Source organism: Harpia harpyja, chromosome 1 (assembly GCF_026419915.1).
Source record: "Harpia harpyja isolate bHarHar1 chromosome 1, bHarHar1 primary haplotype, whole genome shotgun sequence".
In the NCBI taxonomy this organism is placed as follows: Eukaryota; Metazoa; Chordata; class Aves; order Accipitriformes; family Accipitridae; genus Harpia; species Harpia harpyja.
The window spans coordinates 108,851,775-108,864,043 of NC_068940.1; the positions used below are offsets into that span (position 1 = coordinate 108,851,775).

The following is a 12,269-nucleotide window of genomic DNA, read 5'->3' on the forward strand; positions in this document are numbered from 1 at the left end:
CTTTGGCCTGAGGAACAGGACAGGTCCCACAGCCGCCCTCACACACCTGGCCCAGCAGAGAAGGGCTTTTGCCATTTCTCCTCTTCCTTCCAAACCAGCCCTTGTGTCTCCATCACACATGACAAGCAAGCATTCGGTGGCGTCTCCAAGAGCAGTGACAGCAGCGGCTGCATGCACAGCAGTAAATCAGGGTGCCTGGGGCTGCACATGGCACTGCGGTGGGATGGTGCCAGACCAGGCATGGCGGGTTTGAAGTATTTTAGTTTATAATCTCCCTCGGAAACATGTGGTCATTACATGAGGACTCCTGGGGCTGGAGAGTGGCATGTGTCCATGGAGCAGAGGGCTCTGTGTGCCAGATGGATGTGGACACGCTGGAGCGGGTCCAACAAAGACAACTGGGACGTTGAAACATCTGACAGATGGGGAGAGGCTGGGAGAGCTGGGACTGTTCAGTCTGGAGAAGAGGAGGCTGAGGGGAAATCCTCTCCTCACCTGATGGAGACCAAGTGGTGCCTGGTGCCAGGATGAGAGGTGATGGGCACAGACAGAAATGTGAAATTCCATTTAAACATCAGGAAGCTTTTTCGCTGTGAGTGTGACCGAGCACTGGCACAGGCTGCCTGGAAAGGTGGTGGAGTCTCCATCCTTAGAGGTGTCCAAAACCCAACTGGACATGGTCCTGGGCAACCAGCTCTGGCGGGAACCCTGCTTGAGCAGGGCTTGGACTAGATGATCTCCAAAGGTCCCTGCCAGCCCTGATGTTCCTGTGACTCTGTGATTCATCACTTCCACAAAATAAGGAAATCAGGAAAAATAAGGAAAATCAGGGAAAACAAAAAAGAACAGGGAGAATTATCCCACAACCCACAATTATCCTGCATGGCACAGCTCTGGACCACTCCTTCATTTTCCTCTCTGCTTTGTACCTCCCCATGTGATACTCCACTTTCTCTTCCATTAAACTGGGCTCCAGGTACATGTCGTTGCTGTACCACTCACCCCCATTCTCCTGCACCACGTGGCAGACCATCGCCATCAGCTTGGTGACCTGGTGGTCCTGTTCAGCACCAACTGCTCTGTTGTTGAAGCCGCAGTACCTGCTCCCACAGCGCAGGATCAGGTCCTGGAGCGCTCCCTTGCCGCAATGCTCCAGGTAATTGTGCAGCGACCTCCCTGCCAGGTCTTCTGCATGAGTAAGATGATCGTGTACCTCAAAACATCAACTCCAAAAATGTCCTGCAGTCTGTGTACAGCCTCCTTGTCCTCCTCGATGGATCGGCCCAGATTGGTTCCCAGCAGCAGCACATGGGGGCCTGGGGAGGACAGCCTGACGCGATGAGTGATTTCTTTGTACACATCACTGATGGCAGCCTTTGGATCAAAAATATCAGCTGCATCAATGACCGTGATGTCCTCACCATCGCAGCACCCTTGTGCTTGCACACAGCTCACAATCACCAGCTCGGTCGCAAACTTGAACACGCATTCTCCGAGGATGGTGTTGCTGGTGGCACTTTTCCCTGCCCCACTCTTCCCAACCAGGAGGAGCCTCATCCCCAAGCCCCTGCCTTCCCTGGGCAGCATGGGAATGAGAGCAGGCTGGATGGCCACAGCCACGCTGCACGGACAAAAGCAGACATACACAACTCCCAGTAGCACCACCGTGCTGCCTGTGCCAGGTCCCTGGGGTGTCTGCATGGGCTGTCCCCCCAGGAGACCGTCCTCGGGGCTGCCTGGAGGGTCTGGGGACACCAGTAACATCCTCCAGACACCTTTGAAGTGCTCTCTCGCACAGCCTGCCCTCCCGCTCAGGTCTTCCTGCCTGCAAAACCGGCACTGCACCAGCTTTGTGCAGGCAGGAGTTCAGCAGGGAGAAACCAGCTCCCTCCCTGCACGGCTCTTCTGGCTGCCCGGGCATGCCTGGACTCCCTTCCTTCCCTCAAAAAAACCTTCCAGCCAGCATAAAACCTCACACGTCTCCCTCCCCTGTACCTCGAGCCCGGTACCTTCGTTCTGCCTGGCTGGAGCCAGTGCCAAGGCAAGAGTTCCCCCCTGCAGCCGCAGAGCTCATCCCTTCTCCTGGTGCCTCTCTGCTCCTGCACAGAACGAGGCCGGACGGGGTCTTGTTCTGCCCACGGGAGCAGGGCTTGGCCCAGGGCTCAGGCTCCTTCCTGGGCGAGCAGGCGGAGAGCTGGGGGGTGGCAGAGACCGTGTCCCCTTGGAGGCTCTCAGAGCCACCGGGAATTGCCCGTGCACAGAGCAGCAGCGGCGATGGCAGTGGCAGCCTGTGGCGAAGTCCTCGCGCTGCTGCTGGGGCGGCACGCAGACCCTTCGCGGCACCGGCCTCTCCCCACGGCATGAGGCTATGGGGTGTCGAAATGCTGCCTGTGCTGTGGGAAGATGGGCCCTAAAACGGCACAGCCAGAGCGCACAGCAGACGGGGGGAAGGCTCACCAGACAGTCCCCCCCTTCCTGCCTGCCCCTCGCCTCACCCCGTATTGTGACCCCGCGCTAACCACAAACCTCCCACCCACCTGACATTTACAATTAGAAGCAAAAGCTGCAGGGTGGGCAGGACTGGTGTGCCCCGGAGTCCTGCGTCACTCCTGGTACCTCTGCACGCCGCTGTCGGTGCACATGCAGCACTCCCGGTACCTCTGCACGCTGCCGTCGGTGCCTGTGCAGTGCTCCTGGTACTTTGGCATGCCACCGTTGGTGCCTGTGCCATGCTCCCAGTGCCACCGCGAGTGCCAGCCCCGGCTACAGGCTGCAGCAGTTCCTGGGTGCAGCCCAGCCTGGCTGAGGCCACCACAGCCCCGCTGTCCCTGGAGCCGTACCCCAAGGGGTGGGCTGCTCCAGGATGATGCCCTGAAGAAGGGATGCTCCGTGCAGCGCCCTGGTGCCCGCAGGGGTGGGAGGGGACGCGGGGGCACTTTGCTACGGGAGCACTTTGGGTGAGTGGAAAGCAGGATGGGTGAAAACAGCAGCCTGTGATGATGCTCCCACAGGGCTGCCCTGCGAGAGCTTCTCTGGCACGAGCTCCCCGTGGAAAGGGGGGTCCTGCATGTCCCTGGGGGTCAAGCGGTGCTGCTGTGGGGCTGGGGTGTGCTGCTCCAGCCTGGCTCTGCCAGGCAGCCACCGCGTGGCAGCTGGCTCACGGGACGATGTCTCCCCAAGGGACCCGTTTCCCACCATGGAGGACACGTGCTCGGCCTCAGGCACCGCTGGGGGCCGTGGGTGCCACCTCCGTTTGCAGGGTCTCGCATGTCCTGGACCCCCCCACCGCCCCCCGGGTGCTTCCAGCCACCTGTGGCTCCGCTGGCCTGGCAGGGTGTGGGTGCATCGGCCAGGTGCAGCAAAAGCACCAAACCATGCCAAAACGGGGAAGAGTCTGAGTTTCAGCTTCTGTTACTGGAAATTAAGGGGGTGGGAAGGAGAAAGCGAGACGTTGCCCACGCACAGGATCCCAGCGTGGCCGTGCCGGGGCAGTGACATCCTGCTGGTGGGGCAGGTGTCCTGTCCTGTGACACCGGGGTTTCCCCTGGAACCTCCCTGGGGTCTCAGATGTTTGTGACTTCTGCTGCCGGGCGCTGTTGCCCCATTCCCATCCATGCAGGCATGGCCCACGTCCTGCCTCTCCATGGCTGCCCCTGCCTCTGCAGCTCGCCAGGACCTGCCGCGGGGATATGATCGCATCCAGCTGCTCGAAGGTGCCAGGACACGCTGGCACCTCCCTGGTCCCCAGTACCTGCCCGGGCACGCTCTCCGGCCACCTCCATTACCAGCTTGACTCTGGTACCCGATGGCCCCGGTACCCGACAGCCCCGGTACCTGCCTGCCGGGGCACCGCAGGCCCAGGGGCACAGCACCGGCCACGGAGCTCCCGGAGCGGAGCCTCAGCACTTGGTGTCAGCACAGGGAGCAGCAGGGCTGGGGCACGGGCATATTAGTACACTGGGTGTTGGGAACATTGGGATACGGGACATGGGGACACAGGGACCCAGGGACCTCAGAGACTAAGGGATCCAGGGACTAAGGAATCCCAAGGATCCAGCAATTCCAGAGATCGAGGGCCACACGGTCCCAGAGAACCAGAGATCCCAGAGACTTCAGGAACCCCAGGACATGGCGCTGCCCCCCACACGTGTGCACAACCTGGGGTGTGTGGGGGCCCTGTTCCACTGGTGATTTTTCCCCACTGGCAGTGCGAGTGCTCTGCGCAGGCAGCTGCGCGAGGGTGGGCATGGGGCAAAGGGGAACGACTGATGCAAAACCGGCAAGGGTGGCAGGGCAGAGCCCAGCAGCGACGTGGGACAGGGCAGGGATGGGAGACGCTGGGCTGGGGCCGTACCAGGATGGCGACCGTGCTGCCTGGGTTTGTGGGGCAGAGACAACCATAGGGCACTGGGACGTGATGGAAGGGAAGCCTTGTGCCCACCACAACCCACGTGTCAGGAGCAGAACTTCAGCCACGCTCCCCACACTGGCAGCAAACGCCCCATGCCGGCTGTGTAAGCCACACCAGGAACCTGCTCCGGCACATTATCCTCAAAATGCCAGCGACGAACAGTGCCCTGGCAGCGCCAAGAACAAGAAAGATTTCTTGGGTGCTGGCAGCGATGGCCAAGCTCGTGGCACAGCCCAGGCTCACCACACTGGCCAGCATGCCTGACCTGAGCCCGTGGAGTTGTCCCCAAGCTCATGTAGAGCTTGCGTTGGGGGGTTTCTTTGCTCCTGGCCACTGCTCGTCCCAGTTATGTCCCTCCCTTGGGACGGCGGAGGTGCAGCACATGCTCCACTGATCCCCGGTGCAGGATCCAGCCGAGCCCCGCAGCAGCGACAGCCGCTGAGCCGGGCAAGGAGAGCCTAGGATGGGCGCCTGCGAGGGGCTTGCTGGAGAGGGTGAGCCGGGGTCTCGCTCCACCACTGTCCCACCAGCACGTGGATCCTTTGGCAGCCTGGAGAGCATGGAAGAGTGAGCGGGAGACAGGAGCAAACCCCGCTGCGGCTGGCACAATGCTCAAACGCCCACTCATGAGAGAGAAACCCCCCCAAGCCATGCTGGAGAGGAAGGAGCCATGTGGAGCCGGTGCCTTGCAGAGTAAGGCCATGCGGCCTGTTGCTTGCCAGCAGCGTGAAGCTGGTCATGCCGGTGTCCGAGCAGCTCCGTCCTCGGCAAGGGATGGTCTTGTTGTGCCCTCGCAGCTGCTGCGGCTGCTCTCCAGGCCCCCAGCCCCGGCAGAGCACCCCCCCGCCGTGCAACACCCAGAGCCTTCACTCAAACACGGTTCCTCGCTTGACTGCACGTTGTGAACCACAAATATGGAACGTAACTCGGGGTTTTTTGCTAAATACATGTTCTCACGTCTGCACTTGCTCTTCAGGAGACCCCAGCTGGGTAGGAGCACCGGCAGGAGGGCTGGGATGGCTCCCCCAGCTCTGCCCTGCGTGCCCAGCCTGGAGACAGGCTGACCCGGGGAGTGCGGGGACCCGGCAGGCCTCCCCATGCTCCACAAGCTCCCAGCGAGATGGAGACGCGGGATATTCCAGGCTTTAATTCATTTAATGATACACATCAAAGTACCTGCATTTCCACACAGCAGCGGCAAAGGAAGCAGCGGGGGGACGGGGCAGCGCGGGGGGGGTCCCTGTACAGGCACCCGCATGGGGCTTCGCTTCTCGTCCGGAGCCGAGGGGAAGCTTGCGGGCAGCGCGGTGCTGGCCAGCAACCCGCAGCCGCCGGAGCCGAGCCCGGCCGGCAGCCCATGCCGAGACGGCCCTGTGCAGAGTGACGAGTTTGGGGGAAAAAACATCCCTGGGTTTGGAAAATGCATTTCTGCTGCTCCGGCTAGTTGTTGCCCACATGGAGCGTCCTGCCTGGGGATGGGCAGTGCTGCCGACGCCGCTGCCTGTGTGGGGCGAAGGCCGGGGTGTCGCAAAGTGCCACATGTCCCCCTTGCAGGGACGCTCACCCTGGATGCTTGTCCTGGGACCTGTGGCTGGCCCAGGGCATCACACAAGGGGTAACACGAGGATGCGGGAGGGGGTCTGCAGGAGGGAGCCCCGGCCCAGGTCCCTCAGGATTTGGCAGCAACCGGGACATCGCAGACACCGGGAGCCAGGACCGTGCCATGCGCCGGTCCACGCCTGCAGCCGCACGTGCCCAGCGTGGCAGAGAAGGGTGGTATTCCCATCCCAGCTGCGGCTCACCTCTCCCAGCCAGGCTCTGGCTCTCCACCGCGGTTCGGTGTCGGCATGTCTCCGGAGCGGAGCCTTCCCACCTACCAGGCACTCGTGGTCCTCCCCGCCGCCCCAAACCCGCACCTTCCTGGCCAGGTGCTCCCCGCTGCCTCCGGGTCGTCCTTCAGCTCCTCGCTGCTGGCACCGCACCGGGACCTCTGCGCTGCCTGGGCCGGGAGTCTCTGCCTTGCCGCAGCGGGGTGCAGCCCCCCGCCTCACCACAGTCACTCCTCCGTGCCGGAGCTGCTGCCGGTGGGGAAGCAGTCTCCACCCTCGAGCTTTGTGTTTTATTTTATTTTTATTTCGCATGATTTCTGCACCACTGGGGGCTCTCCGCGCAGCCGGGGCAAGCCGCTGCCTCCTCCTCTTCACGTTCCTCTCCCCAGCGGGGCCCACGGCAGCATGGTGGTGCGGCTCCTTCCCTGTGAAAGGCGGTGTGTGGCCGGCGGCTGGTGGCTGCTGAGATCCGGCTCCGCTCTGGCAGTCGCAGCCGTCATTCCCTGGGCGAGCAAGCACAGCAGAGGTTACCCCATGCCAGCAACCGGCACGCCAGCCATGCTGGGTGGTGAACGGGTTCACGGCACCGGACCACAGCCACGCCGGCCAAGCCAGGGCAGGGGGACGTGTGAGGATGCCTTGGGGAAACCTCCCTCCTCCTCCTCCTCCATGGTCTCTCGCCCTGGCCTGGGGGCTTTAAGCTGCAGCATGAGGCTGTGCCGCTGCGATGCCGGGCGAGGGGGAGGAAGGGCTCCCGGGGAACCACGCGGACTGCGCGAGGCTCCTCCTGGCGTGGGGGACGGGAGCGCCCAAGGCTTCTGGTGCTGGTGGGACCGGCCTCGTGACCATCAGGAGAAAAACCCCAGCAGAAGGACGAGGGGCAGGAAGCGGGTGAGGAGCACGGCCAGAGGGGTTCCCAGGCCAAGTTGGGGCTGCTGGCACCCCGTCATTCTGGGCATGGCTGCCTCTGTGGCCAGGCTGGGCTGTGCGCCCCAAGCAGGCGTGCCGGCGGCTCCCTGCGCCATGCCGACAGGGCTGTCCCGTGCCCCAAAACCCTGGGGAAGCGTCCAGTGACCCCCAACTCCCCTGGGACAGAATTTTCCGTTGCAGGAGGGAGTGTAAGCTGGGCACCGGGTGCTCCTGCAGCACCCCGGGGGGAAACCGGCTGGGGGGGGGACACAGGAGGAGAACCCCGGCAGGGCAGCCCCAAAGGCGGGGGGGGCACGGGCACTGCTGGGACCTGCGGTTGGAGGAAGGCCGGCACGGGCAGGGGGTGCTGAGGCGGGGAGGGGGGGGGCTCACGTGAGGGCGGTCTCGGCCCCGTGGGTGCGCTGGTGCGCGGTGAGGTTGACCTTCTGGGCGAAGCTCTCGCCGCACTGGGCGCAGGCAAAGGGGGTCTCGCCGGCGTGGGTGCGCCGGTGGATCTTCAGGGAGCCCTTTTGGCTGAAGGTCTTGCCGCAGTCGGGGCAGGCGAAGGGCCGCTCCCCGCCGTGGCTGCGCTGGTGGGTGGCCAGGCTGCTCCTGCAGCTGAAGCCCTTCCCGCACTGGGCGCAGGCGAAGGGGCCGCCGGCTGCCTCAGGCGGCTCCGGCGAGCGGCTGCCGCCGGGCTGGACCTCGGCGGCAGTGCCGGGCCGGTCCTCGGCGTGGGTGCGCTGGTGGTTGAGGAGGAAGCGCTGCTCGCGGAAGCGCTTCCCGCAGCGCTGGCAGGAGAAGGGCTTCTCGCCGCTGTGGATGCGCTGGTGGGTGAGCAGGTTCTGCTTGAGGCTGAAGCTCTTCTGGCAGACGCCGCACTGGTAGGGACGCTCCCCGGTGTGGATGCGTTGGTGGATGATGAGGTTGTGCTTGAGGCTGAAGGCTTTGCCGCACTCGGCGCAGATGAAGGTGCGTTCCCCGGCGTGGTGCTTCTGGTGCCGGGCGAGGCTGGGCTGCTGGCCGAAGCATTCCCCGCAGAGGATGCACTTGAACTCCTTCTCCGCCTCCTCCTCCGCCTGGCTGTGGATCACCAGCGCCTTCTCATCCCCCAGGCCCTCCTCGCCGCCCGGGAAGGCGAAGGGGTTCTCGCCCGCGGGCGAAGCCAGGTCCGTCATGGGCGCCCGCTGCCCGGCTCACGGCACCCGCATCCCTGGGGAGCGCAGACAGGGAGGGCTGCAGCTCCCGGCACCGGCACCTCTGGGAACCGGTCGGACCGGGCTGTGCCGGGACTGCCAGCACCCGCCGAACCCCTCGGGTGCTCCCCCCCGCCAAACACCCCCCCCCCGTGTCCCGGTAAGCATCTCCTGGCCCTGAGCCAGGTTGTGGCATCTCCTGGCCCTGGGCCGGTTGGGTGGGCGGCTGTCCCATGGGCTGGGGGGGGGGGTTTGCCCGGAGGGGCCGGGCCCAGGCTGGGGGCGGCCCCCCCCCCCCCAAAAGCGGCCTCGGGAGGGAGCCGGGCTGCACCGCAGTGCGCCGGGCCGAGCCGGGCCGGGCCGGGCCGAGCCGCCCTTACCTGCACCGCGGGTACGGCCCCGGCCCGGCCCGACGCTGGGCCCGGCCCGCTCTCGGGCTCCCCCGGCGCATCCCGACCCGGCGGATCCCACGCGTGTCCGCGGCGCCTTCCTGCGCGGGGGGAGCGGGGCGGGGGGGGGGGGGGGGGGCCGGGCCGGGCCGCGGCGGAGCCGGGCAGGGTCCGTCCGGGGCGCAGGGCAGCCCCCGGCCCCGCTCCCCGCGCCCCCCCCCGGGGCTCCCCAGTGCCCCCCCTCGCCCGCAGCGCGTCGTCCCCGTCCCCGTCCCCGTCCCCGTCCCCCCCCCCCCGGCGCTGACCTGCCCGAGCCGCCGCCGCGCCGCGTCCCGCCGGCCCCGCCCGGCCCCTCCCGCCCCGCTGACGCACCGGCGCCCGCCCGCGCCCGTCACCCCGGCCTTGCGGCGGCTCCGCCCGGGGGGGGGGGCCGGAGGGGCGGCACGGCAGCGGCAGCAGCGGCAGCAGCAGCAGCAGCATCCCCCCCCCCGGCCCCGGGCAGCATCGCCCCCCGGGCTGGGGCCCGGCAGGACGCCCACCCTACCTGGGGACGACCTGCCCCCCCCCCCCCCCTCCGCGAAGGATGCTCGCCCCCAACCCAAGGCAACGTCACTCCCCACCCCCGGGCCCCCAGGATTTGGCACAAATTGTCCCAAAACCAGAGGAACCGGCCTGGCTGCCCGAGCCGGGGTTCGGGAGCGGGAATGGCGGGTCTGGCGGGACGGGGAGCGCCGGGGGTCCAAACCGGAGGGGTCCCACACCGTGGCCCCGGTCGGGCCCTGGCGCTGCCGCCGGCACACGGAGCGGTTGCGTGGCCCCGGCGCAGCCGGTGTGTGTTTGCCCCAGGACAACAACCAAAGCCCCCCGGGTCCTGCCCCCGAGACCCCCTCCCCGTGCCCGGCAGCCGGGGCCAGGGGTGCTCAGCCACACGCCCAGCCGGCGGCACACAGTGCCCACGGTGTGCCGAGCACACGGGCGGTGAGCCCTTGGGTGACTCCGGCGGGCAGCAAGGCTGCCAAGCGCCTGCGCCACGGTTCGGGGCCATTTGCACAGGGAGGAGCACCCCCCCCCCCCATGCTGGCCGGGCTCCCTGGGTGCGCACGGTGCTGCCGCCGCGGCCGAGGCACCCTTGTCCGACACACGGCGTGGCCATGACACGCCGCTGGTGCTGAGTCACGCCGGCCTGCATGGAAACAGTGGCTTCTCCCAGACCGGGATGGGCTTGTGTGTGCCGGGCACGGCCATGCAGCCCGTGCCAGCGGGCAGCTATCCGCCGGCGGGACTGGGGGGCCCCAAAACATCGCCCCCAGTGCAGGGAGCTGTGGCCGGATAGTGCCGGAGCGAGAGCCGCTGGCCATCCTCAGGAGCGCCGGGCTGTGTTTTGGTGGCAGCACAGCAGATGTGACAGGGACTCTGGCACAAAGCCGGCTGTGCCACCAGTCCCCGAGCCGTCCCTGCCGAGCCACGGGCTGCCTGTGACTGCAGCGGGTGCTGCGGCACAGACCTCATCGCGGCAGAGCCCAGCACCGGGGCTGCCCTTTGCAGCCCCTTGCGGGGATGTCGTGGGGAAAGGAGCGGCCAAGCCCATGGTCAGGCACCGTGGGCCACGTAGTGCCCGGCTCGGGGGCCACGCTGGTCCTGAGCTCCCGCCGCAACTGGGGATGAGGCGTTTCTGCCCGTTGTGGTCCCGTGGCACTCCCAGCTGCCGCAGCGGAGCAGCCGGTACTGCCGGGAGCTCACATGTGCCACGAGCACCTCCAGGCCGTAACCAAGCCCAGCGCGGCGCAGACCGACGTGTCCTGGAGAGTTTCAGCGGCCGCAGAGCGCGTTGGAGGGCACCGGGCCCGGCACAGGCAGGGCGGCACGGCCGGGGCCAGCCCTGGGCACCCGCCAGCCGTGCTCGGCACAGCAGCTCTCTGCAGGCTGCAGCTTGCCAGCGTTTGGCAGTCGGGCAGCACGCTCGGTTAGGACGCCCGGCAGCAGAGATTGCTATCGCTCCGTTGCCCAGACCTGCCGCGCCAGGGCCGGGTGATGCCAAAACATCGGCCCCGACCACGCCTGCCTTCCCGGAGCCTCTGCCGAAGCCAGGAGCTGGCTGGTGGGGCTGCCCAGGGGGCAAGTGGGGACGTGTCCCCTTCTCAAGGGGACGGCGACCACGAGTGCCGGAGCTGGCCCGGGGTGACATGTCGGGGCCGGGGGGTGACAGCCGGGACATGGCTGGGAAGCCGCAGAGCTGGTGTTACTCCCTTTCTGGTGGAGCCAAGGGCTGCCGTGGGACAGGACAGGGGACATCTGTTCCTGAGCCACGAGTGGGGGGGGATGGCAGGAGGGTGCCCCGGCTCCCATGTCCCCACCGGAGTGTGGCGAGCAGCACAGCTGGGCGCAGCTCGTGGCAAAATCATCCTGGGTCCCCGGGAGCATGGCTGGGCAGCACCGTGGGCTGGGGGTGTTCACCAGCCTGGGGAGGTTCTGCCGCTCCCCACATCTTTCCCCCAAAAACGTTGTTCCTTCACAGGTTTGGGCCAGGAGGAGGTTTGAGGTTTTTTTGTAACGGGGGGGCCGTGCTCCGTGGGGTGAGGGGGGCCCAGGGCTGGCGACTCTTTGGCAAAGGATTCCCTCCCTGGAGGGGTTCGTCAGTGGATGCTATTGGTAACGAAGCCTGCCGCAACCCCGCGCGGGAGCTCTCCGGCCCCCCCAGACTCCCGGAGCCTCAGCCGCGGTTGCACAACAGAGGCCTGATGCCCTCCCATGGGCTTCTCCCTGGAGCCCGGCCGGCTCTCTGCCCGTCGGTAGGACAGAAAACCAGGCCCAGCGCCGGTCCTGCTCCCTCGGCTGTGCTGGTGGTCCCTGCGAGCCGGGCCAGGGGCTGGCAGCCGGCAGAGCCCCCGGCCGGGGCTGGAGCAGGCGGCGGGGGCCGGAGGGCTCTGTGGCCCCCCTGACCCCAGCTGCAGGGCAGGAGGCCCATGCCCACCATGGCGAGGGGGTACGAAGGGCAGTGGCTCGGCTCCCCGTGGCGAGGTCGGGCTCCCAGTGCCGCAGGGGCTCGGCAAGGATGTCCCCAGGCAGCCCGGCCTTGCTGGGGGAGCAGCCGAGGCCCAGGGGATGCCGTATGGAGAGCTGGGAACCATGACTGGGGGGATCTAAACCCGCCACAGTCCCAGGGACGGAGGTTCTCCTGCTGACCCCCGAGCTGGCTCATCTGGCGGCGAGAACCAAGCCGAGGACCCGAGCACAAGCCCGGGAGAGGCTGGGAGCAGCCGGGACTTGGCGGATGGGAACAGCCCTCCTGGCCCTAAAAAAGGCTACGAGTCACCGGCTTTGCTGCCAATCCCGCACGTTTTCCCTGTTCCTTTCAGACATTTTTGCTACAAGATGGAAAAACCAGGAGCATTTTGGCAAGTGCCTTTGCCAGCAGCACGACCATAAATGAAACTGCAACAAAACTAGAGGAGCAAAGCGGACGCAGGGATGAACAACCGGCACGGCGGCTGGGGATGGCCGGCACCGCAGCTCCTCTGGGATCGCGTCCACGGTG

At 66.6% G+C, this 12,269-nt stretch overlaps 2 protein-coding genes across 3 annotated transcripts; both read right to left on the reverse strand.

Moving 5' to 3' along the window:
- Window positions 1–567: 567 nt before the first annotated feature.
- Window positions 568–1,563, reverse strand: LOC128139273 (GTPase IMAP family member 2-like). Its single transcript, XM_052781462.1, is given in 3 exon segments — window positions 568–788; window positions 1,003–1,200; window positions 1,203–1,563. Coding segments are annotated over 3 exon segments (774 nt in total). The 5' UTR covers window positions 1,558–1,563.
- Window positions 1,564–6,522: 4,959 nt separating this feature from the next.
- LOC128151953 (gastrula zinc finger protein XlCGF49.1) lies at window positions 6,523–9,120 on the reverse strand. Of its 2 annotated transcripts, none has more exons than XM_052809840.1 (3): window positions 9,040–9,120; window positions 7,543–8,362; window positions 6,523–6,743 (listed from the first exon to the last, which is right to left on the reverse strand). In XM_052809840.1, the coding sequence occupies exons 2-3, from the start codon at window positions 8,325–8,327 to the stop codon at window positions 6,737–6,739; spliced, it is 792 nt and encodes a 263-aa protein (XP_052665800.1). In that variant the 5' UTR covers window positions 8,328–8,362; window positions 9,040–9,120; the 3' UTR covers window positions 6,523–6,736. The 2 variants fall into 2 exon arrangements, with proteins under 2 accessions (XP_052665800.1, XP_052665791.1); XM_052809831.1 differs by lacking the exon at window positions 9,040–9,120 and adding an exon at window positions 8,726–8,857.
- Between the last annotated feature and the right edge of the window lie 3,149 nt (window positions 9,121–12,269).